This window comes from Capra hircus, chromosome 7, assembly GCF_001704415.2.
Source record: "Capra hircus breed San Clemente chromosome 7, ASM170441v1, whole genome shotgun sequence".
NCBI classification, from domain to species: domain Eukaryota; kingdom Metazoa; phylum Chordata; class Mammalia; order Artiodactyla; family Bovidae; genus Capra; species Capra hircus.
The window spans coordinates 42,543,624-42,570,966 of NC_030814.1; the positions used below are offsets into that span (position 1 = coordinate 42,543,624).

Here is a 27,343-nt window from a genome sequence, read left to right on the forward strand (position 1 = left end):
TTAGAACAATTATTTGCTTTGGGGAAACCAACTAGGGTTGATAATCACGTGGCCTTCCCCACCACTTACACACTTACAGAAGGGAATGTGATCCAGGCTGGCCAATGAGAATATCTGATTTCCCAGAAAGAGCCTTTGCTCTAAGACCATGTGACACAAACAGGGCCAATAAGTTCTTTTCAAGGGGTTGCTGTGGCTGCTTAGACAACAGTGCGCCTGTCTCATTCTTTCTGAGATGATGTCCAGTAAGGAGCTGCCTGAAGGAAATCTCTGCAGGGGAACAGATGTTAAAAGCACCAGAGTCTGTCTTACCTGAAATTTTTAACTATCTACTGAGTGACCACATTCCCATCTTTTGTATTTTTTTAAAAATATTTTCTTTAAGCTAGATTAATTAATTTAGTTTTCTCTCACTTACAATTGGAAGCACCTTGAATAATGCATTATTTTCCCCATGGGATGGGGGAGTCCATTTGATGACTATCCCTAATAATCCATACCACTAAGGAGAGGAGAACTGCTCTCTGGAACCCACAAACAAGTCTATCTTTATTTATTTTTTATTTTTTTAATTTTTTTTCAAGTCTATCTTTAGAGAGAGACTGTTATTTCTATACTGCAAATGCATGCTCAATATTAAAAGGAAATCTACAGGGCAACAAAGCCAGTCAATTTTCACTACCAGACAAGAGTTGTGAAAGCGAGTATGCTTGAAAATGTCCTTCCCGTGTGACCTCGTATAAGATGCCTTTAGCATCTCTCTCTGTTTGTCGGGGGCAAGTCTATTTTGCGAGCTTTTTCCTCTACTCTTAAAAACAGTGCCAATGTCACACAGGAAGAAAAAAAAGAAAAAAAAAAAACAAATGTGTCTATGAGGTCTGAATCAGTCAAAGAGTATATTCTTACACGTACAACTGATTTCCTTTCAAAGAAGAAAGAAAAAAAAAGCAGGTGTCAAAACCCAAATCTACGGAGCTTTATAGCTCGATTTGGGTATTTGCTAAGTGTATTGTGTACTGCTTTGTCAATCCAAGTGACAGTTCATCAATACTAATCTGATTCCAGTTGACTCTTCCTTTTCCCTAAACAGGATTAAGGTATACTATCTATGAATATATTTTATCCCAGGCTGTAAATCCATATGCTTTAACGTAAATACATTAGTATCTCTTTTTAAACAGAATGCACTGTGTATACAAGAAAATGAAGATAAATTACCAAATTGTCCTGAAAAATGCCTTTCTGATGCACTATTAAAATGTTCCAGCTTTCAAGGCAATAGTAAATAGGTCAGGCATTTCCCATCATTTTATACTGTGATCTATATCCCAGGCTCAGGGAGAACCTATTAACACCCAGAATATCTTATGGATAGAGTGTCCTTCCTGGTCTGGTGCAGGTGAATTTTTCTTTCCTTTTTTCCTCTGTTTGGTTGTACCTTCATTTCTCCCTTCAGTCGATATTTATGTAGTGCCTGCTTTATGGTTTAGGCAATGTCCTAGGTACTAGAGATGATATTGGTGAGCAACAGTAATAATCTCTACAGACCCCCACAATTTGCCCTAGTGTTTTCCAATTTGTTCACAAATTGGGTCAATACACACCAAGGGTCAAGCCTTCTTATCCTGCACCATCTCACCTGTTCATGCTTACAAGATCTGGTTGAAATAACAATGACTTCATCTTTGAATATCACTTTGCAGTTTGTGAAGACTGTCATCTACTTTTTCATTCTCATAAACACTTTTATGAAGGGAGCACAGGAACTGAACATAACTGACTAATTTAAGGTTGAGAATCTAATAAGATAGTACACCATACTACGAATATCCAATGGCTATGATAGTATCTACCTTCCAAGCAGTTGTAAAGCTTCAATGAGGGAATACAGGTTTAGCACTCAGAACTGGGCCTGGCCTACAATGAGAATGCAACAAATGCTACCTGTGATGATGATGGCCTCATTTAGAAACAAACATAAATCACTGCCACTGTCAAATCATCCAATAAATGATGGCTGAATGGCCCAATAGATGGCCATTTGCCCATCATTTATTGTGTGTCAGGCACTGCAAAACCCTGAGATTCTGTGTTAAACACGCCAAAGCTTCCACTTCTCCCACAGTCTACAGAGAGATTTTTCAGTCTTGGCATTTGTGCTTGTTAACAGTTTCACCCATTACAATAGCAGAGTTGAGCAGCTGTGACAGAGATCCCATGGTCCAGTAACATAAAATATTTACTATCTGGCCCTGTACAGAAAAAGAGAGTCCAGGCCTGGATTCTTATATTTTTGCATTCTGTTAGCTGTTTTCTTTTATTATCCTTTGGAATTTAAGAAATAGAAGGTGATAGTTTACTTATATGGGCTAATCAATTTGTTTATATCTGATGACATGCTCTAGATGCAGAAAAAGACTTTATGATTCTGGTCTTACTGATTTTTCCAGAGGAGTTCTTTCTATTGCCCTCTACGGGTGGCTGGATAACCTTGTGAAAATACTCTTCCAAAGCATGAACTCACTCTTCAGTGGTCCTGCTGTTCTCTTCCTATTTGCTGTCTCCTTATTAGGCCCCAAACATTTGCAGCTATCCTTGGATCCCTTATGATCTCATGCTTGGCCCAATTTTTTCCCATTATGTGACTCATTGGGCAGAGAATATCATTCTTGTGTTTCTTTGCTAGAGATCTTCTTTATCAGCATTATTTTGGCTTTTACTTCTTAAGTCTGGGCTGGTTGATATGTTATTGGGCAGTTAGAATTTTTCTCTTTTAAATATTAGTTTGCACAAGTATTTTCAATATTCATTTAACTACTGGCTTAAAAGAAATGTTCAAGGTTCTAATAAGAACAGTAATTGACTCTAACTTGAATCCAGGTACTTGCACTGTATTATATAATTCAATCATTATAGTAACTCACAAGTTAGGTACTATTATCATCTCCATCTGTGGATGAGCAAACAGGTTTTGAGAGAGGAAATCAATTTTTAAATGATAAAATATAGTTAATTTATTGAAAACTTAGCAGTATATCTGAGGAACTGCAGTTGTAATAGGGGTGGGCCAGGCATGTGGCTGTTAGCTAGGGATAGCAGTCCCTCTCAGCCATTGGTTGATGCCACAGTGGGCCTCTCCCCTCTCTGCAGAAAACAAGCCCAAAATTGGATTAAGGGAAAATGGTTTTTTGAGACATTAACCTGCATCTTCTCAGTCTGCTAGCTTTCCAATTAAAGTCAGTATTCTTTACCCCAACAACTTAAGTTTCTCAATTATTGGCCTGTTATGAGGTGAGCAGAGTGAGCTTGGGCTCAGTAATGTGGTAAACTTTACATGTCTTATTTCCCAACATGACTGTCTCAGAAAGCACAAAAGGCTCAGTGAGGTTGCTGACTGGCTCAGGATCCCACTACAACTAAGTGGGCACACCTCAGTACCGAAACCTGACTGAGGCCAGGAGGCTGTGTTCCAGGGACTTCATTTAAAACCTATATTGTGGTTCACTCACAAAAACACCCATCTCTTCCCTCTACCTCCTCACTGAGTCAAATGTGATGCCTCCATGCAGCTTGCTCATTGTGTAATAAGCTTAAAATATTCTAGGTATTTCCTTTCTGTGGTTTGGTAATTAGGATGGTAGAAGGAAAAGTAATTAAATAATACTGACATTACTGAAATATCAATAACCTCAGATATGCAGATGACACCACCTTTATGGCAGTAAACAAAAAGGAACTAAAGAGCCTCTTGATGAAGGTGAACGAGGTGAATGAAAAAACTGGCTTAAAACTCAATATTCAAAAAACAAAGATCATGGCATCCAGTCCCATTGCTTCATAGCAAATAGATGGAGAACAATGGAAACAGTGACAGACTTTATTTTGGGGCTCCAAAATCACTGCAGATGGTGACTAAAGCCATAAAATTAAAAGACGCTTGCTCCTTGGAAGAAAAGCAATGACAAACTTAGAGTATTAACAGGCAGAAACATCGCTTTGCTGACTACGGTGTGCATAGTCAAAGCTACGGTTTCTCCAATAGTCCTGTAGGGATGTGAGAGCTGGACTATAAAGAAGGCTGAGCGCTGAAGAATGGATGCTTTTGAACTATTGTGTTGGAGAAGACTCTTGAGAGTCTCTTGGACAGCAAGGAGATCAAACTAGTCAATCCTAAAGGAAATCAACACTGAATATTCATTGGAAGGGCTGATGCCGAAGCTGAAGCTTCAACACTTTGGCCACTTGATGCAAAGAGCCGACTCATTGGGAAAGACCCTGACGCTGGGAAAGACTGAAGGCAGGAGGAGAGGGGATGACAGAGAATGAGATTGTTGGATGGCATCACTGACTCGGTGGACATGAGTTTGAGCAAACTCTGGGAGATGGTGAAGGGCAGGAAAGCCTGGCATGTTGCACAGTCCATGGGGTTGCAAAGAGTCAGACACGACCGAGTGACTAAACAACAAAGAAGGAAAAGACAGAAGCTGTCATAGTGAGGCCTTGAAATCAAACATGTATCAGCTTTAAGCTCTCAAGGATACCCAATACCAATGATTTCTTATCTCTTATTTAAAAATGAACCCTAGTCCAAGTTCTGATCTATAATGGAAGATAAATATTGGAACTCCTGTACATCAAGAAATATATGCTAAAAAATGAGAAATAGGCTACTGAGGTTGACTAAAGATATTCTGAGAAGAGATACCCCTTAGATCTTCAACTTACAAGGAATTTCAAAACCTATATTTTGATAACTGAACTGAGTCATTCTTGGCTCTTGCCATTTCATCTTTATAGCTAATGGGATATAGTCTTTCTATATTGCAAATTGTGCTCTATACTTTATTAAACAGAAATGTAGCTTTAATTTATAGTCGTGTGGTACTAGAACTTGGGTCTTTTAACCCAAGTTTAGGTTATTATTATTTTTTTTCTATTACATGTTATAGCACAGTTCTGACTAAGATGTTTGAATACTGGTGCTCTCATGTTGAATTTCAAACCAAACTTACTGTTCTGGGCTTTGTTCTGCATCTACAAAGTGAGCATAACCCACTGGCCATTTTATGGCTCAGGTTATGGAGACCAAATGAGGGGTGAATGAGCTTTTCAACCTGCTTAGCAAAATACAAAGCTCGTGATAAGTGGTAGTATTCAGCAATCTCCCTGTATCAAATAAACTCTCCTTTTTAATCTTTAAAACTTGTCCCTTGTATAAGTAGGTCCCATTAAAGCCAGATAAGTAAGCTCAACACGTAAGACTAAAGGCAATACTTTCATCTAGGTCTACTAAACTTGCTCTATATGTTTTTATAGTTCTCAAAAAGTCCCACTCCAAGGTCTAATTTTAGGGACACTGGACACTAACATATCAATAAGCCCAGTCTCATTTTTCTGAATCTTCTTACTCAGGCAATGCAAAAACTCCTTCCAGATTTTCATGACAAATGGAAACAGCTCAAGAAGGCTCACTAAATGGATGATACTGACATCCCTCCAATCCATTACAGCCAAGGACTTCCAGAGTCCCAGGGACCCCACAAGAACCATCCTCCTTTCAGATAACTGATCATAACTTGAGGAATCATTCCAGGATTGGGCCAAATCAGCCCTAAAGGAAAGAAAGGAAATGTTACCGATATTGGCTCATTCCACAATTTTAAAGAAACAGATCCAACTATGAGACCTGTTACAAATGTTACTGCAGTAGTCTTTAAGGCATGCCATCTAATATACCGCTTAGTATTTGCCATTTTAAATACCTGGAATGACAGGTGCAGTCTATCCTTTGCCCTGGAAAGAGAAGGTTTTTGTACTGACAAAACAACAATTGTTCTCAGTGAAAAGGGGATTGGGAGGAAGCATCAGAAACAAGTGATATAATAAATGTAAAAGACATAAAGCTGAGACAAATGCATATGAGGTCCTTAACAAATGTCAGTAAAGTCACGAATGCTTTTTTAATGCCTATTTCAACTATGTGCGTGGGTGTCTGTGTCTGTGTGCTAGTCACTCAGTTGTGTCCGACTGTTTGCGACCCCAAGGACCCATCAGGTTCCTCTGTCCATTCTGCAGGCAAGAATACTGGAGTAGGTTGCCATTCCCTTCTCCAGGAGATCTTCCCAACCCAGGGATTGAACTCGGGTGGCCTGCGTTGCAGGCAAATTTTTTGCCATCTGAACCACCAGGGAAGCCCCAACTATATATAAGATTATGTAAATAAGGGAATGCATATCTATCCTATATGACAAGCATAATACGTGCTGTATCAAGAAATAACAGAACTTCTCATTAGGAACATCTTGCCCAGGCTGCTCCAATTCTTACTTCACAGACAAAAGTAGGGCATCGCACTGCTCTAAATGACAAACAGAAATTCAAACCCTGATTCCTGTTACTTCTGTCTCCGCCAGTCCATCTCCTGCAGAGCTCCCATCTTTAGTCCTTTGCTTCTGCCACTACTTTAGGGCCAAGCCCCGAGCTACAAAGACAGGAGGATCACCCTTACCCATGACTGACTTTCACTATGTACCTGCTGTGTGTATGGCCTCCTATCAGGCACTTTGGAGGGGGAAAGAATGTTATCTACAACCTTGAGAAATCAGAGAGAAGGATACCTGATCTTCTGAGAGGATGAGGGGCAGAGAATCAGGGATATTCGAGTTTATTTATAGGGGGCTTCCCTCGGCATTCTGTGCACCTTTACTCTGGTTGGCTCAGAGGTTAAAGCGTCTGCCTCCAATGCGGGAGACCCGGGTTCAATCCCTGGGTCAGGAAGATCCCCTGGAGAAGGAAATGGCAATCCACTCCAGTATTCTTGCCTGGAGAATCCCATGGATGGAGAAGCCTAGTAGGTTACAGTCCACAGGGTTGCAAAGAGTCAGACATGACTGAGCAATTTCATCTTCACCTTCACCTTACTCTGGTTCACATCTTCTCAAACTTAGTATTGTTATTACTGGGGATCAGACAGTTCTTTGTTGTGGGAGCTGTCCCGTGCATTGTAGGATGGTGAGCAGCACCCCTGTCCTCTAGCCATCATGTGCCAGGAGAAATGCCCCCACCTCCTTCACTTCAAGTTGTGACAATCAAAGATATTTGTTGACATTCATATACATTTCCATGGTGGGGGGGTGGGAATCACCCCTGTTGAGAATGACTGTTTCGTCCCAGTATGTTGTGATATCCTCCTCCTAATAGCTCCAAGTTGATCCCATCCTCAGAATTTAATCATAGTGCTAGCTCTATGTGCAAAAGGAAGCCTTTTCATCTGCTCCATGATATTAAACATGAAATGACATAGACATACCTCAGAGTGTGGAATTATGTCTTATTCTTGGTATATTCCAGCTGAATTCCCAGCTTAATGTAGAGATTGCACATTAGTGCTTGCTAAGTACTTACAAGGAGAAAGGGAAAGATATACCCAACTGAATGCAGAGTTCCACAGAACAGCAAGGAGAGATAAGAAGGCCTTCAATGAACAATGCAAAGAAATAAAGGAAAACAATAGAATAGGAAAGGCTAGAGCTCTCCTTCAGAAAATCGGAGATATCAAAGGAATATTTCATACAAAGATGGGCATGATAAAGGACAGAAACAGTAAAGACTTAACAAAGGCAGAATAATTAAGAAGAGGTGGCAAGAATATACAGAAAGGCTGTACAGAAAAGACCCTGATGATCCAGATAACCTTGATGGTGTGGTCACTAACCTAGACCCAGACATCCTGGAGTGTAAAGGAAGCATTATCACCTATAAAGCTAGTGGAAGTGATGGAATTCCATTTAAGCTATTTAAAATATGATGGTGTTAAAGTCCTGCACTCAATATGTCAGCAGATTTGGAAAACCCAGCAGTGGCCACAGGACTGGAAAAGGTCAGTTCTCATTCCAGTTCCAAAGAAAGGCAGTGCTAAAGAATGTTCAAACTACTGGACAATTGTGCTCATTTCCCATGCTAGTAAGGTTATGCTCATAATCCTCCAAGCTAGGCTTCAGCAGTACTTGAATTGATAACTTCCAAATGTACAAGTTGGGTTTAGAAAAGGCAGAGGAACCAGAGATCAAATTGCCAACATTCCTTGAATCATAGAGAAAGAAAGGGAATTCTAGAAAAACATCTACTTCTATTTCATTGACATGTGAAAAGTTTTGACTGTGTGGATCACAAGAAACTGTGGAAAACTCTTAAAGATATGGGGACACCAGACCATCTTACCTTCCTTCTGAGAAATCTGTATGTGGGTCAAGAAGCAACAGTTAGAGCATTACATGGAAAAGCTGACTGATGTAAAATTGGGAAACGAGTAAAGACAGGCTGTATATTGTCACTGATTTTTTAACTTATATGCAGAGTACATCATGTGAAATGCCTGGTTGGATGAGTTATAAGCTAGAATCAAGACTGCCAGAAGAAATAGCAACTACTTCAGATATGCAGATGATACTACACTAATGGCAGAAAATAAAGAGGAAGAAAAGAGCCTCTTGATGAGGGTGAAGGGGAAGCGTGAAAAAGTCGGCTTAAAGTTCAACATTTTAAAAAGTAAGATCATGGCATCTGGTCCCATGACTTCATGGCAAATTGAAGGGGGAAAAGTAGAAGCTGTGACAGATTTTCCTCTTGGGCTCCAAAATCACTGCAGATGGCGACTGCGGCCATGAAATTAGAAGACACTTGCCTCTTGGAAGGAAGGCTATGACAAACCTAGAAGCATATTAAAAAGCAGAGACATCACTTTGATGACAGAGGTCTGTATAGTCAAAGTTATGGTTTTTCCAGTAGTCACGTGTGGATGTGAAAGTTGAACCATAAAGAAGGCTGAACGCCGATGCTTTTGACTTGTGCTGGAGAAGACTCTTGAGAGTCCCTTGGACAGCAAGGAGATCAAACTGGTCAATCCTAAGGGAAATCAACCCTGAATACTCATTGGAAGGACTGATGCTAAAGCTGAAGCTCCAATACTTTGGCCACCTGATGTGAAGAGCTGACTCATTGGAAAAAACTGATGCTGGGAAAGATTGAAGGCAAAAGGAGAAAAGGGCAGCAGAGGATGAGATGGTTGGGTGTCATCACCGATTCAATGGACATGTACTTGGGTGAACTCTGGGAGATGCTGAGAGACAGGGAAGCCTGGTGTGCTGCAGTCCATGGGTCCACAGAAACTTAGTTACTGAAGAACAACAAAAACACTTATATCAGAGTAAGGGACCTTGCCTGGGGCCTATAGACACCTGGGATTCATAGTTAGAACTCAGGGCATCAGAGAGCTTTGAAGGGGCAGATTTCACATCATTGTTTTCCTTAATCCTTAAATTAAATCTAGGATGTCCTTTGATCAGAATGTAGAAAATGATCTGCAGTAATTATCTCCATGGGGCTGTGTCATCAGTATAAATTACAGATTATTTCATGTCAGGATAAAATTGTTGTGTACCTCTCACAAATATCATTCATGCTCATCACTACTTTGAAATGAGGATAATCATGAGGCCTCTAACAACATCTTTTAAGGTGTTTGTAACAAAGAAAGACATATTACTACATCACACAATTGTTTTTTATATATTGATGACCGTCTAACATTGGTTTTGTTTGGTAATTTTGTATAATGGGATAAAAATACAATTCTGAGAAGTGATCTTCATTAGCCTGACAAAAGGTTCCATGGCAGAAAAAGGGAGATGCTTGCTTTCAAATGACCATTCAACATAAATATCAGGCAAGTGTTCAGAGATCATAGCCCATGTCTCAGTACTTTCTGCATCATCCCCAGGGGTGACTAGGGGAGGATCATACTCATAGCAGGGTCTGATCCCAGTTACTGTGAGGCATGGGTGACATGCCTTGCCCAAGTCAAGGTATGAAATCTGGGCAGAAACACACATTAGCTGAGGAACCTCAGGCAATCTCTTTTTACCTCCAAGGGCTTCAGTCTCTTAATCTCTAAGATGCAGATTTGGAAAGTTCCTTTCTCTTTTCTCCCTATCTTGAGTACCTTTTAGTACAGTTCTGAGAATCAAATAAGATGACAACAAATATTCAGATCTAACTCAACACTACTATGCAAAGGGTGACTTTACATTCCGTTCTAGGATTCCATGAAGTCTTGTACATTAGCCCATCTGTGATTTGTGGTAGCATAGACATTCCCTGACTTCTCACACTTGACCTCAATTCTCTGGGTACTTTTAGGGTGCATGTTTCTCTGATGCATTTCTCACATCTCATACTCTAGCCTAAGTTCTCAAAGGCAGCAGAGACCATGCATCATAAAAACAATTCCCTGGCACTTTACATTGCTCCACTAGAAATCGTTTGATCAGAGTTTGCTAAGGAGACACATATTTTCAGAGTCCTGGGAGGAAGAATTAGTCCAGGGGAGCTTGTTCATGCAAGGATGCTCTCATTAAACATACAGCTGAGGCACTAGAGCCTGAACACTCCCCAATAACCAATCAGCGCGACAGATAGGAAGTCGAGAGGAAAACTCATTTTCCTTGGCAGCTGAGACATATTTAACAGCCAAAGGAGAAAAGCACATTGCCTTCCTCCATAGCTCATAGGCACCTTGCATATTGATTTCATATCAGCCCTCTCCTTTGTTTGCTTAAGTGCAATCTCTTCCACAAGCCCAGGATACAAGTATCTGAAATGTGCTCTGACCTCTGATAGGTTCCCATCAAGCAATTCAGCAGGAAGAAATGCACTATGTCCAGACCTCATTTTGGCCATGCTTGTGCTTTTTCCAACTGACATAATCCTGCCCTTTCTCATATGGAAAGCCTGTTTCCTTTGGGCTGAGAGTAAAAAAAGAACAATGGGAGCTGAGAGCACAAGTCTTGTAGAACAAGATCATGACTTTCTTTTTGGAATGTCTTTGAATTAAGCCACGAAGCATAGGCCTCATAGGTACATCCGGTCCTCCGATTACTGGATCTGTCCAACCCACCCCCTACTGCTAGTTGTCCTCACAGCACCCTGTAAATCACAAATCAGATCTTGTCACTCCCCAATTTGAAGTTCTTCAGCGTCTCTCCACTTTTGTCTATACCTTAATACAACACACAGTGCCCACTATAATACTATGGTTTTATGATAGTTTTATACACATGTACATCTCCTTAAGCATATACTTATATACACACATATATATGACATACATAACAAATATATATACCATGAATACAAATGAAACATAAATAATATAGACATATATTTGTAGCTACATATATGTGGCATATATTAAAAGGATAGGCTCTTCATATTGAAATAATGAACTACACACTTCAAATGGGTTAATTGTAAGACAATGTGAACTATATCTCAACAAAGGTATTATAAAAAAAATAAACATGCGCCCTAGAGTCTGATTATCTGTGTTTGTATCTCACATCTGCCATTTAACCTGTGATGTAACATTGGGGAAACTATCTTTCTATTTGTCAGTTTGTTCATATGTAAAATAAGTATAAAAAAACCTATCACAGACGGCCTTTGGAAGAATTAACACATGAAGAGATCTGAAGAGTACTTGGCACAGAATTAAAAATGCTAATCATTACATTTATAGCTTGTCTTTTGTCCTGTCTGGGCACCCTGCTCCTTGACCTCTACCCTCTGGCGGGGTTAGACTCCTGAAACTTTTCATGAAAGGTTATGCTTCCTCAGGATTGAGTAGATGCCAGTCCACACTTAGCTCCTCCAAGTCCGTTTTTCTTGATTAACTCCTATTTGTCCTGCCAGTCTCAACTTAATTACCATTTCCTTCAGGAAGACTTCCCTTACTTGCAAAATTAGGTTAAAACCTCCTAATTTTATGTTTCTAGCCATCATATACTACTCCCATGATGACACATCCTTCTTCTCATGTAGATGTTTAAAACATCTGTCTTTCTTGCTTGGCTGTGCATTGTAGAAAGGCAGGGGGCATGGGTGTCCTTGTGGTCAGCACAGCAGTTGACCAGAGTCAGCACTCAACTAATACTGGCTGAATACGATTGAATTTCTTTTTTGTAGTTTTGTAATTTTTGTAGAGAGAACTGTTTACACTATGGTTTGAATAATGCCAAGAACCTTCCTATTGAAGTCACTTTCTTTTTTTTGCGACCCGTGAAAGTTTCTGTATCATAAATAACTTCTAAGTGTCCAACTCTACTTGACTTTTCTTTTGGCTTACAGCATGAAAATCCTCTCACATATTTCTGTGAACACTGCAGCCACACACTGCCAAAAGGAGAAAATCCCTGGGAAGCTCTAGCAGAGCCCTGAGACATCATCTTAATTCAGGATTTTTGAGAAATAAGCAATTCTTATTTACACTATGCTGATAATGACAAGCTCTTCCCCAACGATAAATTCAAATATGCTTATTTGCTGGGGGGGGGGGGGGAAGAAAACAATGGTAGCTCATCCCACATCCTTTACCACAGAGCTGGGCTTCTGCTTCTGCTGACCCTGCCATTTAGGCAGCTGTTGCTCACCCACCCGCATCTGCAAAGCCTACCTTTGCCCCAGCCATCACAACCTCTTGTCTAGGATGTTCGGCAGGTCACCTTCACAGGCTTGATCTCCTAACCCCTGAGTCCAGAACAAACTGCAACCAAGGGCTGCCTTCCTTTTTTAACTTAAAAAAAAGTTTTTTTCACTGCTATTTAATATGGGTGTGTGCTGCTTTGGTACCCCTGCTAGACTATAAATGACTGTGATCGAGGGACCTTCACGTTATGTTCCTCATCCCTTAATGGACTTTGATTGGTGTCAGTTGCACACATGCTGCTTTGCAGGAATTTGTAGGAGGAACCAGCATCAATACCTGGGGCATCTTATGCTGTGCTTAGTACCATGCCAAGGACTTTCCATGTATCATGTAGGTACTTTTATCACCCTCATTATAAGATGAGAATGTGAGGTTTTCAAAGATTGAGGAGCTTACCCAAGGTTGTACTGGGAGAGCCAGGAGTGGAGTCCAGGCAGTCTGTCTCCAAAGCCCACACTCAGAAAACCATCCTGCTTTCCAACACTACTGTCCCTAAAAGAAGAACCTTCGGCATTTGCTTTTCTATTCTGTGTCCTGAAGGGCACTGGATATTTTCTCTTCTATCTCCCCTCATTTCTTTTGTTTAGGTTCACACTCACTGCCTTGCCTGCTGTTCCTGGGGAAGATAGGGTGTCCAAGGAGTTAAGATTAAAAAAGTAGTTCATGGCAAAAGCTTAGAGCAAGGTGGGAGGAAAAGCATAAAATGTATTTTTAGCGTCCCTTTTTTTCCCACTCAAATAAGTCGAATTAAACTCAAGTCCCTCCAATAAAGGAGAATCAAGTTAATTTCCTTTCCTATTCTGCACACTGAGAGTTTCTTATTCACATTGTCATTTCATTAAATTCCTACTGTCACCATAGAATACAAACATTCCCCTTGGCCTCTGCTGGGAAGAAAGGAAAAAGAGAATTCAACTCAGGTGACTTCTGGTGGCATAAGAATATTCTCCAACAATCAACAGAAGTAATGAGAATGGAGACTCATTAGCTAGACTCTTTGGTAAAACTTTGTCATTGAAGGTGGCCTGATAGAAGCTCTTGAATAGTTTGTCTCCTGGTCTGAAAACACTCTCTTTTGGGCATTAACTGGCAAGAAGACAACTTTGAAGATGAAAGCAAACCGACAGATGTCTGAAAGCCCATTAGCTGTAGCTTGATAGAGAAATTAAATTTGTCTCGGTTCCACAAACAAAAAAACACACATGGCCCTCTCTCAGTAAGTGCTGGAATTGGTTCTCTTACAAGCAGCCAAGATGGAACCTCATCAACTCTTTAAGCAAACTAGAAAGCTGACACATGTCCCCAACTGCCTTTATTCCCTCCTCCCTCCATCCCTCCATCCAGATGCGGAAGACATGGCTCAGCAAGTGTGGGGGTTGGCTAAGGCAATGTCTGTGGGCTAGCTCAGGATGTTTACACAGAATGACTAATCCACCCTGCTGATATGAAATCACATCTCCCTCCTGCCCAGGGGAAAAGCGTGTGGGGCTATGCAAACAGGTTTTCCTCCTGCATCAGTTATCAATCCCTAAGTGTGGGGGAAAGCTGACCCGTCCCAGTTTAAGATGCCTGTGTGCATGGGTGGATGAACATATGAAACCAGGCAGTGGAATTACCCAGGCTTTGAGACTTGTTCTTTTTTATTTTTTGGAGAATTATAAGAATTGTACTCCCAGGAGCCTTTCCAATGAAACCTCTGAAAGCTCATTATTATCTATTGTAAAATTGTGCCTTTTCTCATTAAGTATCTCTGGATTCTTAAGGTTGGGGGTGTTCATCTGAGACTCTTTTATATGTGACTTTCTCACTACATTATTTATGGGAGAATATATCTTTATGATCTAATATATTATTTCTGTATGCCTCTAAACAATAAACCAACCTTGGAATGAGGTGCCAGAACTGTACAATCAGCAGTTCTCTGTAAAGAGTTGAATCTCCAGCAGATGATCTCTGCTGAGGGTAACACAGAGCAGGCCCAAATGTTACTCTCCCAAGGATCAGAGAACTGTTCAGTTTTTATCACCACAGAAGAGAAAGTGTTTCCACTTTTTTATATATAATCCTGCAGACTTTCTCAGGTTTCCTTCTACTCACTGATGGGATATTTCATTAAGAAGAGAAAGAAGAAAAAAAGATAGAGACACAGGAAAAGGAAAAGGGGAGAGGCTGTTTATTTAGCACCCACAAATACAGCCTAAATGATTTGAGTAACACAGCCAACTTCAGGTAGCTGGTAGCTATGGCAGAACCCAGTTATGCCACATTCTAAAGCCTTTAAGTTCCTTTTCAAGGGAAAAAGCAGAGTGGATTAAGAAAAGCGTAAGAACACAGGAGGAGGCTCTCAAATTCTGAAGGTGTCTCCAGAAAGGCATTCCTGTCTCCAGTCTTGAGCCTCCACCAGAGAAAGAGGGGGGTTTGTTTTGGCCTATTTGATAGGCTTCTCTAAATTCTTGCTCCCAGATGCCCTCTTTGACCATCTCTTCTCTAGAGTCCACCTGTTCAGTCTGTACAAATGGTTCTCTTACTCTTCTTCTAAACTCTTCAGAAAAGCATCTCTTACGGCTTTTGTTTTGGCTGGCATCTCCCACCAGACACTTGGCCTCTCCCTCCAAGAGGTGCTTGGGCAACAAGTGCCAGTGCATGCTCAGCTCAGCTCAGTTCAGTTGCTCAGTTGTGTCTGACTCTTTGAGACCCCATGGCCTGCAGCAGAGCAGGCCTCCCTGTCTGTCACCAACTCCTGGAGTTCACTCAAACTCATGTCCACTGAGTTGGTGATGCCATCCAACCATCTCATCCTCTGTCATCCCCTTCTCCTCCTGCCTTCAATCTTTCCCAACATCAGGGTCTTTTCAAATGAATCAGCTCTTTGCATCAGGTGGCCAAAGTATTGGAACTTCAGCTTCAACATCAGTCCTTCCAATGAACACCCAGGACTGATCTCCTTTAGGATGGATTGGTTGGATCTCTTTGCAGTCCAAGGGACTGTCAAGAGTCTTCGCCAGAACCACAGTTCAGAAGCATCAGTTCTTCAGCTTTCTTTATAGTCTAACTCTCACATCCATACATGACTACTGGAAAAACCACAGCTTTGACTATTCATCATCTATCCTAAATTGCTGCTACTCCTGTACATTTCTCTTAACAATGCCACAACTGTCAGGTTGACACGGTGTACAACACTAGGAACATCTCAACTTCCCTCCCTTTTGACTTTCCACATCTAGTTCATTGCCACGTTCATTCTCCTTCAAGATGATCCTTCCCATTTGTTCTCTCTTTCTCTCATCATTTAGGACTTTATGAATCATCAACACAGGTATTATAATAATCTCTTAATTTAGATGCAAGGTCTTACTGCCTCTGTTTCTCTGTACTATCCAGATTGGTTATCTAACATTCCAACGTTCAAAAATTACAGTCCTTTCATGTAACAAATATTACCAAGCACATATTAAGTACAGACACTATTCTAGACTCTGAAAAATAAAAGTTCCTGGTATCATGAAGTTTACATTTTGATGAGCTAGACAGGATGAAAAAAATAAACACACACATACACACACATATATATAAAACACACTATGCCATGTTGTGATACTTGCCATGAAGAGGAATAAAGCAGGTAAATGTACAGACCAGGAATCGAAAAACTCTTCCTGTAAAGTGCAAAATAGTGGGGAGTATGATCTGTCTCAACTACTCAGCTCTGCTATTGGAGGGTGAAAGCAATCACAGACAATACAAATGAACCTGGCTGTGTTCCAGTACATTATTTACAAAACCAAGCAGTGGTTGTGGCCTAATTTGACCCACAGGCCATATTCTATCAACTCCTGGTATAGACTTCAATAGCAGGAACATGCTATTTTTTTTTAAGGCAGTCAAAGGAGACCTCTTTGATGAAATGTTATTTAAGACGTAAAGAAGGAACTCCTTTATACATAGACTAGAAAAGATAATTCCATTCAAAGGGAAGAGAATGCACAGATGCTGGGTGGTGAAAACATGCTTGGTGATAAAGTGAGGAAGCCAGGCTATCTGGGCCTGAGCAGACAAGGGGGAGAGAACTCACAGAGCATCTTCCCCTGACACCATTCATAATGCCTGGGTTCCACTACTGCATGCCCAACAGTCGTGATTTTCCATGATCATGTCTTTGATTATTATAATAAAATCATAATGAATATTTGCTATTTTTCTTTGCCTAGCACCCAGTCCTCCTCCTGGTAACAGCACCTCAATTTTCCTTTTGAGAATGGACCGTGCTCTGTCTCACTCTCAGGCATTTCCAATCAAGTTCCAACAGTGGGATATGAGCCAGGCTGTGCTATACAGCAGATTTCATCACCGAAGTCAAGATGGCATGTTCAAGGATGGGCATACCATTCCAGTCAGTCCAGTCAGCATCAAAACGAGGACTTGGTTGGATTTATGTTAGGAAGGTAAGCACTCCTCCTGCCTACCAGCAGAGGTAGGCACAAGACAAGATTGGAAAACAGAGCTGAGAGATGGTAAGAGAAAAAGGGAGACTGGAGGTTGGCTACATTATTTGGGCTAATGAATCTAGCCTGCAGCTGGCTACCACTAAACTTTTCTACCACACAAGGCAATAATCTCCTCACCACTGGCTTTGAGCTAGAATCCTAGAATTTACAACCAAATGAGTCCTGACATTTGTAAAAAAAAAAAAATGCTATTCCATTTGCAAAGAAAGCAATCTCTGTATGCACTCCCCCCACCTCAATTCATACTCAAGACTTAGTTCAAACACACTCTTCATTTAAGAGAGCTCTCTAAATTCTCTCTGGGATACCACCCTTTTCCATCTAGATGCTATAATTCTGGAGTCACTTTGTTCTCTCCTTCTTAGAAGCTTGTTTTCTGCTTGGGCTCTCAGATATTTGCATGTATGCTTCATCGTCCTGATAAGACAGTTCCCTGAATGAGCAGGAACACTGACAGTCATCTCTGTATCTCCATGACTACCATAACAGTGATGTGGAGATATCTGATATATAAATACACACACACATATATGATACATATATTTAATGAATAAATACTACTAAGAACACTGTCCTCTTTTCATCATAATTGTCAATTGCCAGGCTGCAGTACAGAATCTCATCAAAAACTAATTCAAATGGCTAAATGCATCATCTGATGTGGTCTTATAAAAGAAAAAAAAAGCATCAGACCACGTTTAAATTTATATAAATCTTATGCTAATTTAAATGGCTTTAGATTTAATTAAAAATGCTTTTCAATTGATAATACTGTAACTCGGATAATTAGCATCAAGTGGCATCTAGAGGACATATCTAAAAAACTAATCTAGAGTATAAATAGAGCTAATTAACAATTAGAATAACACTTTATAATTGTGCTTTGTTTATGAAGGCTATAATGTCCGATTCATTGTTCAATGAAATTGGTCATTAATGAAGATCAAAATTATGTTTTCTCTGGTGTCTCCATGAAGATGCCTCTAAGATGTGCTGGCTTTTATGATGTCTACATTTGATGCTTTTTAAAGACCATTCCTAACTGGTATTTCATATCTTTGTTCTGTAATTAAAGTTAAACTGTACCATGCCTCATCATCCATGCTAATTTGACACCTGTTTGGTAATTAAAAGAGCAGACTTGGCTATAAGCTTAAATTCTCTCATGTAAGATCTAAAAAAGACACCTTTGTAATATGGGAAATCTAAGGTTGACAAAGGCATTGAAGCCCATGTGAAGAAAGACAGCGTGTGGTACCTGAAGGAAAGTAAGCCTTTGCAGCCTAGGGGGATGAGGCCCATGTGGAGAATCAGGAAGGCAGGCACGAGAGAGGTGCAGGGTATGATAGGGCAACAGGTAAGCTCTGCTGCAAGTGATGAAGTGAAAGTGATGGGATACTTCCGTACAGAAAAGTCCAGACTCTTAAAATTTGGAACTAGAAATGAGACGACAGTTCAAGGCAAATACAGATTTGAGGGTCACCTGAAAAGGGCAATTACTGAAAGTGTAAGTAAGTACAGGATTTTCCATAGAAATGTGAACAGAGAAAACAAAGAAGTGACCCGGAGGGAAGTCTGCTTGTGATGCCAGGAGTGAACCCACGTCACTGAGTAGGTGGAGGAATAGTGAGTATAGGAAGCAGAGGAGCAGTTACAGATGTGGGAGAACTGTGGGAAAAGCAGTGTCTCTCGAAGCCAGAAAGGAGGGGAAGAGCTGGAGAACTGCTGCCCAGTGCTCCCTCCCCGTCGGTGCGACGCTCCATGTCATGGAATTTAGGGAAGCTGAGGCTTCCATGATGGAGGTCGGGGTTTCCCTGGTGGCGCTAGTGGTAAAGAACCCATCTGCCAATGCAGAAGACGCCTGAGACAAGGGTTCAGTCCCTGGGTCAGGAAGTTCCCCTGGAGGAGGGCATGGCAATCCACTCCAGTATTCTTGCCTGGAGAATCCCATGAACAGAGGAGCCTGGCAGGCGACAGTTCATGGGATCACAAAGACCCGGACATGACTGAAGTGATTTAGCATGCATGCACGTGACAGACACCCGTGACAGACACACATGGCAGACACATGTGACAGAGGTCATCGGGCACTGTGGGTAAGACTGCCCGCATTCAGATCCTGCCTCCGCCAGTTTCTCTTTGTGCAACTTTGGGTGTGCTTCACATCACTCTGTATAAATCACCCTCTATAAATCAAGTTGATGAGCCAGGTTCCTCTAGGGTTGTGATGTGGATCAAATGCTTGCACTCAGTGCAAGTGATTGGCATCTTGCGCAGAACAAGCCCTCAATCTGTGTTAGTGATATTTATTTTGGGAGCAAGGTGGAAAAAGCTGAGCGTGAACTCAATGGAGAGCTACTAGCCAAGTGGTGGCAAAATTATTTAGTTGTGATTATCTTGGGTCAGTGGTTCTTTAGCCTGTATCAGAATCACCTAGGACTTGCCCTACACTTGAGTTTCTGATTCAATAGGTCTAGGGTAGAGCTTGATAATTTATGTGTCAAACAAGCAGATCAGAGTCAATGCTGCTAATTCTAGGGCCATGCTCTTAGAATCACTGTCTCTGAATGAAAGGGAAGACCCTACAGTTTTGGAAAATCAACTCAGGCCTTCAATTCCTCTCATTAGTTCCTATGTTGAAAAGGTGTTTTCTTTTCTGACCCTAGCTGGGTCTAGAAAATCTACCAGTCCAAACTTAACTGATACCTGATCACTCCTACAAGTCCTAAGCCAATTTCTTCTGTACCTTTTTCTGAGAACCTAAAAGAGCTATGTAAAAGTTTAGGACTTGTTGGGTTCCCTGATGCTCAAGTGGACCAATAAAACCTATCACCAACACTACAACAGTCAGCATACTGAGGACCAAATACTGTGCTGATCCTCAGTACATATACTGTACCGTCTAGTTCTCACAACTCCTGTGAGAGTCAGGGCTCGTGACTCAAATGACACCACGTCACAGAGAAGAAGGAAGCCTAGAAAGGTAAAGTAATGTATCTCAAGGCACTGGCCAGCAAATGACAGAAATCAGGATTAAACCTGTTCCTTCAGCTACTCAACTAATCAGCTCTTGCCTGATTTCTTTACCCAGGAAAAATGCACATTATGAAAGATCAGCAACTATTGTCTGCCTCCACAATTCCTCCACATCTTTTTCAGGGTAAAAGACTCTAGATAGCTGACTGTTCTATATGAGGTATGGTTACTAGTCCTTTAGATAGACTATTCAGGGTTTTTGGAGAGTGCCCAAGGTGGTCATTGTCCTGAAGACTGAATAGATGGGTGTGGTTATCCATAGAAGAACATAAGCAATTGTCCTGAGCCCCTGGTCAAGCTACTGTATCTAAGACACACTATTTTCTTAGTATTATTATCTTCTACTGCTTATTCTTACTCAACTATTCAACTGAAATAACTGCTTTATTTACATAAGTTTCTTACTATATTCATTCATTCTTACTTCCGTTTTTATTGTGTTCCTCTGTCTTTGCTTTACACATGTAGAGACTAAAGCTTAAAGAGAAAAATAAACTTGGATAGGGTCATTCAGTTCCTGAATATCTGAGTGAAGATTCACAACCCAGGTATGTTAGATTCTACTATGAAATATGCATCCAGACTCCAATCTCCCAAGAGCTTGTGCAGTCTGATGACTCAAAAAGACAAACTTCTCATTAAGCTGAAAATGAAATTGCCTAAACTTCTCGTTCCACACCATATGGTTGGATCCCAGATGACAGGAAGCTCATTTCTGCAACACACTAGGCTCATTTCACTAAGTAGGATGTGAGACTTGTGGGGTGGTCATTTCCTCATCTTTTTAGCACTGGTAGCAGCAGTGATATTTATTATGATGCTTCCTTTTGAGATTTTTACACACACACACACACACACACACAAACAAATACTTCTGATGATGGAGAGAGACAGATTTATCCTAAATCATTGTGCAAGTGAAATATCACCAGCATAAGAAACAACAGCAGCAAAATTATTCACCTGCCTTCAAGCAACCAAATACTGTAATTATCTCCAACCCTTAGTTTATGTCACAATGGAGGAGGGGAGTTCTTAAGTAATACCGTGATTGAATTTCATATACAAAGATGAAACCACAGTGTTTGGACATCTAAAGTATCTTTGCAAAGTCAGGTTTTAAAGCAATGGGGTGACTCATGAAGGTTCAGAGACTAACGCGAAGTGCCAAACACCATTTTTACAAAATGATTGTGGCATGAGATGCCAGCACTTTTTTCCCTGGGTAAATACTTTAGAGCTGAAATAGCAAAATACTCTTGAATAAGAAGATAACATACAGTTTCTGTGGGTTTTTTTTTCCCCACAAACACTTAGAACTAACATAGAAAGTGCTATTTTATGAATAATAGAAAAAAATGATCATTTAAGAGTTGGCAAAGATCCTAGAGCTATATTTATGTGTAGCCATGTGCATTGAAGATAGTGTTCATAGGAAAGAATTTGAACAACAGTCACACCACTTACTGGTACTTGATCTTGGTAAGTTTCTTCACCTTAGTTCACTCATCTAAACAAGGGACCAATTTGACAAGGCAGCAAAATATACTGCTTTAATGAGAAGCAGTCTGCATTCAGATACCTGTATGTGAATCCCATGGCTCACCCCTTCCGACAGTTCGGCTCCATCCTCTGTAAAATGAGGGTGATAAGAAGGGTGCCTGCCCCAAAAGGTGCTGGTGAGGTCTCAAGGTAATCATGCACACAAAGTGTGGCACTTGGATCATAGCAAGTGGTCAGTAGACTTTACTCTTTTTTAAAGACTATCTACTTAAAGGCCTTTATAAATAAGTTCTAAGAGGCCTCCCGACAGCAAGGGGGTGGGGAACAATGATGCTACACAACTTAACCTTTAAACCTTAAAAGCCCCATCCACAACCCAGAGCAGTGCTCTTCTTTTACATATTTTATTGATTGGGGTTTGGTATGAAATTTTATTTTTAAAAGTCTCTGTTGCCAAATTTAAAAAAAAAAAAAAACTGCTTGAAAGTTCTGCTCTAGACAATTCTCATTTTACAGACAAGAGAGAAGCAAAGCCCTGAGAGACGAAAGCAGTTGTTCCAGATCACATTCCAGTGAGCACCTGATAAGTGATTAGAACACCCCTGGCTCACTGCCTCTGTACCTGGCCCTCCCATGCCACTGAGCTCTGTCAGGATATGCCCATGGCCACCTGCTGACTCTGCTGAGCCTGAGGCTGGTTGGAACGATGCCAAAGTTTTGAAACTAGCAGTGGGAAGCAAAATGGGATCAGTTAGAGTGATGGGGAAGTAAGGGGGTAAATACAAGTGGGAGAGTAGAGGTGTGAGGGGGTGTGTGTTTTTGTGTGCTTGTGTGTGTGTGCTATTATACTAGGTATTCAGGATCTCAGTTTGAGAGCCTGGTAGAATATCTAGTTGAAAAAGACCTAGAACTCAGGGAAGATGCTGGGTCTGAAGATGAAAACTTAAGAGTCATCCAGCAAGAAAGTTAGCTATGAATGTATATTATACCAGAGAGATAGACAGACCGACCAAACTGATAGACTGAGGGTGGAGGTGACGACCAGGAGAACACAGCACTAATGGAGAAGAAAGATGCAACTTCTTCCAATAGCTAATAATGCAGACAACAAACAATAAGCTCAAGCAAAAATAACATAATTTAAGATAATAACAGCTAGTACTTAGTGACCACTTCCTATTTTTTTAGCCACCTTACTATCAAATTTACATAGATTATTTCATTCAATCCTTCCAATCTCAGAAGGTAGATACTTCTATTACCCCCACTTTATAGGTGAGCAAAACAGGGACAGAGATGTCAGATAACTTGCTTTAGGTTCACACAGCTAGTAAAGGATAGAGATAGGATTAAAATGATGGGTTAATTCCAGAGTCTGAACGTTTAACTGGTATGTTTCAGTAATTCTTAGGGAGCAAGAGAGGGAAAAGCAGGATTAATATTAATAGCAGCATGAGTATTAACAGCAGTACCTACAGCTACCACTGAATGAACACCATTTTGTGTTTGGCACTGTGATAAGTGCGTATAATATGATCAAACATGATCCAATCGAACCCTAGGGAGAACTTGAGAAGGCAGATGTTCTTAGCTTGATTGAGAAGAAAAAGAAACTGGCTCAGTGATGTTGTTAATTTGTCTAAACTCACACAGTTAGTAGGTGACAGGGCAGGAATGAAGAGCCAGGTTTAGGACAGGAACTCTTAACCCACCCTGCTAGACTTTTTCAGTGCACAGTCAAATTCAATGATTTCAACAGTGGACCCAAAAAAGAAATTCCTGCAAATGTTTTTACAAATAAATTCTTGGGTCCTTCCACCATGACTTCTAATTTAGTGGTTCACAGTTGGCTCTATGAACCTCAATGTTTCAGAAGTTTCTGAGGTGATTCTTAATTTACAACCTGGTTTGGTGATCATGATAACAACGTATAAAAGTCTTGACTGCTTCTTGTAGGACTGTCAATCTGTGAGGATTAGTGCACTTCTTGATATGAGCACACATCCCCACCGGAAGTTTGGTGTCGGCAGGCATGCCATGAAGACTCATGATTCGAGAAATTTTCAAGGTGAGAGCTGGGAGGTTCCTCTTCCCTGTTTCATGACAGTGAAATTACCTTGATAAGAAATTGGCCTAAATCACTCTTCTAGACACCATTTCACTGTGCCTCTAAAATATACACAGTAGCATCAAACCAGTTCAATGACTGAAGCTTCCTTACCTAAAACTCGTAATCTCTCGGCTCCTACTACCACTTCATTGTTATCTGCAGAGAAGAGCAATTTTCCAGAAACCGTCTTTACCTCAAACTTTTTGCCATAAGCTTCGATGGCTTTTGGCCCTAGAAGAGGGAGAGAAAGAATACATTAGTCCCACTACATTCAATTTCAAAGAGCTTTTCACAGAACATACACATCTGACAAGATTGTATTGGACTTTAATGTAAGTGGATTGGTTTTCAGAAGTCAGCCGTGACAACCAGCCTCGTGACTCTAGCCATGTCTTGTCAATTACTTTTAATCATACGCTCTCCGGCTGATTTTAAAAACCATCAGCTCCTTCCTCCAAACTAATGCTTGAATGAGATTTCCCTCAGCTAACCACCAAATTACTGTCAAATACTGTAGATTTTGGCTTGTCTTTATGAAAGCACAGAACACTCACCACCTCTTGAAGGACTGGCATTTTTTCGGCCAGCCCCAACTGCTGGAAAGACATGCCAGTTCTTCAAGAGGCGGTGAGTGCTCTCTGCTTTCATAAAAGGGCATCTTTAAATTCAGCTGAAATCTGTCTCATTCTTTACCCTTGACCCACTGGCTGTTTTTGACACCAGACAAGTATATAACTCATCTTCTAGCAGAAGAGGCTATAATATATTGTAATTGTCTTGAAAGCTATTGAATCTTTCATGCTAGAATTTCACTCAATAAAAAATAACTTTTAGAGGGCTTATCTATAACAACAGATGCTATGCTTGAAGCTGGGGCTATAGTAGTGGTGAAAGGAAGACAAAGTCCCTGATCCCTCAGCACTTACCTGCCAATATACATTAAAACATGTATTAGTAAATCAAACAGAAAACCACAGAGAGTTTTAGCTACTGCTGCTGCTGCTGCTAAGTCGCTTCAGTTGTGTCTGACTCTGTGCAACCCCATAGACAGCAGCCCACCAGGCTCCCCCATCCATGGGATTCTCAGGCAAGAACACTGGAGTGGCTTGCCATTTCCTTCTCCAATGCAGGAAAGGAAAAGTGAGAGTGAAGTCGTTCAGTCATGTCCAACTCTTAGCAACCCCATGGACTGCAGCCTACCAGGCTCCTCCATCCATCGGATTTTCCAGGCAAGAGTATTGGAGTGGGGTGCCATTGCCTTCTCCTTAGGTACTACAGAAAAATTAGAACAGGTTAGTGTGTTAGAATTCTTAAAGAAATGGAGCTACCTAAATACCAGAAGTTCAGAAGGTTCCAAAAACTTCGACCACAGAAATGCATCAGGATAACCTAGGGGTATAATCATCCTCAGTGATCCTACCTGAGATCAAAAAGGAATTTATCTTTTGGTCTGAAATTCATATAGAAAGAAATTTGAGGGTAGAGTCCAGAAAGCTTATATTTTCTGCAAAACTGCTCAGGGGATTCTGATACAGTTCTCCCTTAGTATCTGTGGGGGCTAGGTCTAGGATACCATTGGATACTGAAATCCATGGATACTCTCAAGTCCCTTATGTAAAACAGTATGATATTTACATACAACCTATACATATTTTCCTGCATGCTTTAAATTATTGAATTATTTAGGATACCTAATACAATGTATGCTGTGTAAATAGCTGTAAATAAAATATCAATGCTATGTAAACAGTTGCCAGTACGGGGGCATATTCAAGTTTTGCTTTTTGGGTCTTTCTGGAATTTTTTTCTCCCAAATATTTCTAGTTCTAGTTGGTGAATACAAGAATGCGGAACTCCTGGATGTGGAGGAAAAAAATTGCATAGCATTTTTTTATCTAGTCATTTTTCAAGACATGTCACTTATTAGTAAAAAGTAGTAATGAAAGGGCCTTCAATGCCTTCCATGTAAAGATCACTAGGAATACACTCGGAGTTGAACAAATTGGATTTTTAGCTCGTGGCCATAAGAGAGAACACACACCATGCGGAACTGTGGAGTTTCTCATCAAGAAGAAAGAACTTACAGGATCTGGCCCTTTATGACAGGTTATGTGAGGGAAGGGCTTTAGGTTCTGGATTAGATACTGTCAGGAACTGACAGTAAATTTATGATTAGCATTTTAGCAAATCTTATCCAGAGGAGGGAGGACCAGAACAATGCTAAAACTGTAAGAGATAAACAGCAGTCACTCATATTAGCGGGGGATAGAGGATAGTTTGGTCATTCTTGTGGTTTGGAAAAACGTTCCTAGTTTTAATCTATGCTCAGACATGATCACAGTTGTGTTTGCTTTTTGTTTTGTCCCTATCTTTCATGGCCACCAAGTGGCCTTGTCTGATGTTGATGTTCTGTGAAATTCTGTTCACACAGAACACCAAAGCTTGGCGGATAGAGCCAGGTCGGCCCCTGGATGTCTGCTGTCTGCCACTCTACTCTTTGGCAAGACTATCGCACTATCAGAAGACCATCAGAAGGTAAAAATCATGTCCCAACTTTCTCATTTTCTGGTAATATGACTTCGGGAAAATCATTTGATCTTTCGGAACCTCATTTTCTTTATCTTTGAAATTGTGCTACTACCATCGCTTCTATCCATCTCAAAGAAAGGTTAAAATGACTGAATTATACTGTGTTTATACAAAGAATTCTGTAGGTGGAAAAGAGCTGTGAAATGTAGGGGGGCTGCTCTTGTGATCATCACCACTGAGGTCATGACCACAGCCATTTTGCTAATGTAATGTTCTCAATACACTGAAATAAATGAAGGGTGATCGTATCTGAGTGAACTTCCCGCTTTCACATCATTTTGTCAATTTAGCTGGACCTCTGACAAAACAAAGGACATTGGAGAAGCTCTTTAATGGGTGGGGGGTTGAAACAGCAGACAGGGCACACATTTCCAAATGGCATGGGACTAAGACGTTGTCTTCTCTAACTGCCATTGTGCTGGATGTGAGAATATGTGTGCTAAGTCATTTCAGTTGTGTCTGACTCTTTTGTGACCCTAAGGACTGTTAACCCACCAGGTTCCTCTGTCCATGGGGTTCTCCAGGCAAGAACACAGGAGTGTGTTGCCAAACCCTCCTCCAGGGGATCTTCCCAACCCAGGGATTGGACCTGCATCTCCTGTGTCTCCTGCATTGGCAGGCGGGTTCTTTACCACTAGTGCCACCTGGGAAGCCAGTGACAGCAAAGCCAAGGGCTCCCTCAAGGTCACCCAGTGAGCTAACAGTAGATCTGCATCTGGAACTGCAGTCTCAGAATTGTTTCATGGCAGAAAATGCATGTTTACTTGTCTGGAAAGGGAAAGGAGGCTGGTGCAATGAGAAGAGGAGCTCTTGAGAATGCGAGGTATTAGGAAGATAGAGTCAAGGATGAGAGGCTTGTAAGGACAGACGTGTACAATGAGGGTTTGGGATTAGGCTGCTTAAGGATGGCTAAGATGCAGCTATCCGCTCGGTCACAGCAAAACCTTCAGTAAAACCTGTATTACTTGGAAATGCTTTGAGGATGCTACTATTTCTTTTTAGGGTGAAGACTGTAGATAAGGAAGTCTAGTGATAATGAATGAATGAATGAAGGAT

The 27,343-nt window shown here is 40.8% G+C and overlaps 1 protein-coding gene across 4 annotated transcripts in view; it reads right to left on the reverse strand.

Moving 5' to 3' along the window:
- Nucleotides 1-27,343, reverse strand: part of SGCD (sarcoglycan delta) — a 1,076,456-nt gene that overhangs the window by 133,099 nt on the left and 916,014 nt on the right. For all 4 annotated transcript variants that reach the window (XM_013965725.2, XM_018050121.1, XM_013965722.2 and 1 more), the window contains one exon: nucleotides 23,810-23,929. In XM_013965725.2, the coding sequence (XP_013821179.1) occupies nucleotides 23,810-23,929 (120 nt within the window). The remainder of the gene's footprint in view (nucleotides 1-23,809; nucleotides 23,930-27,343) is intronic.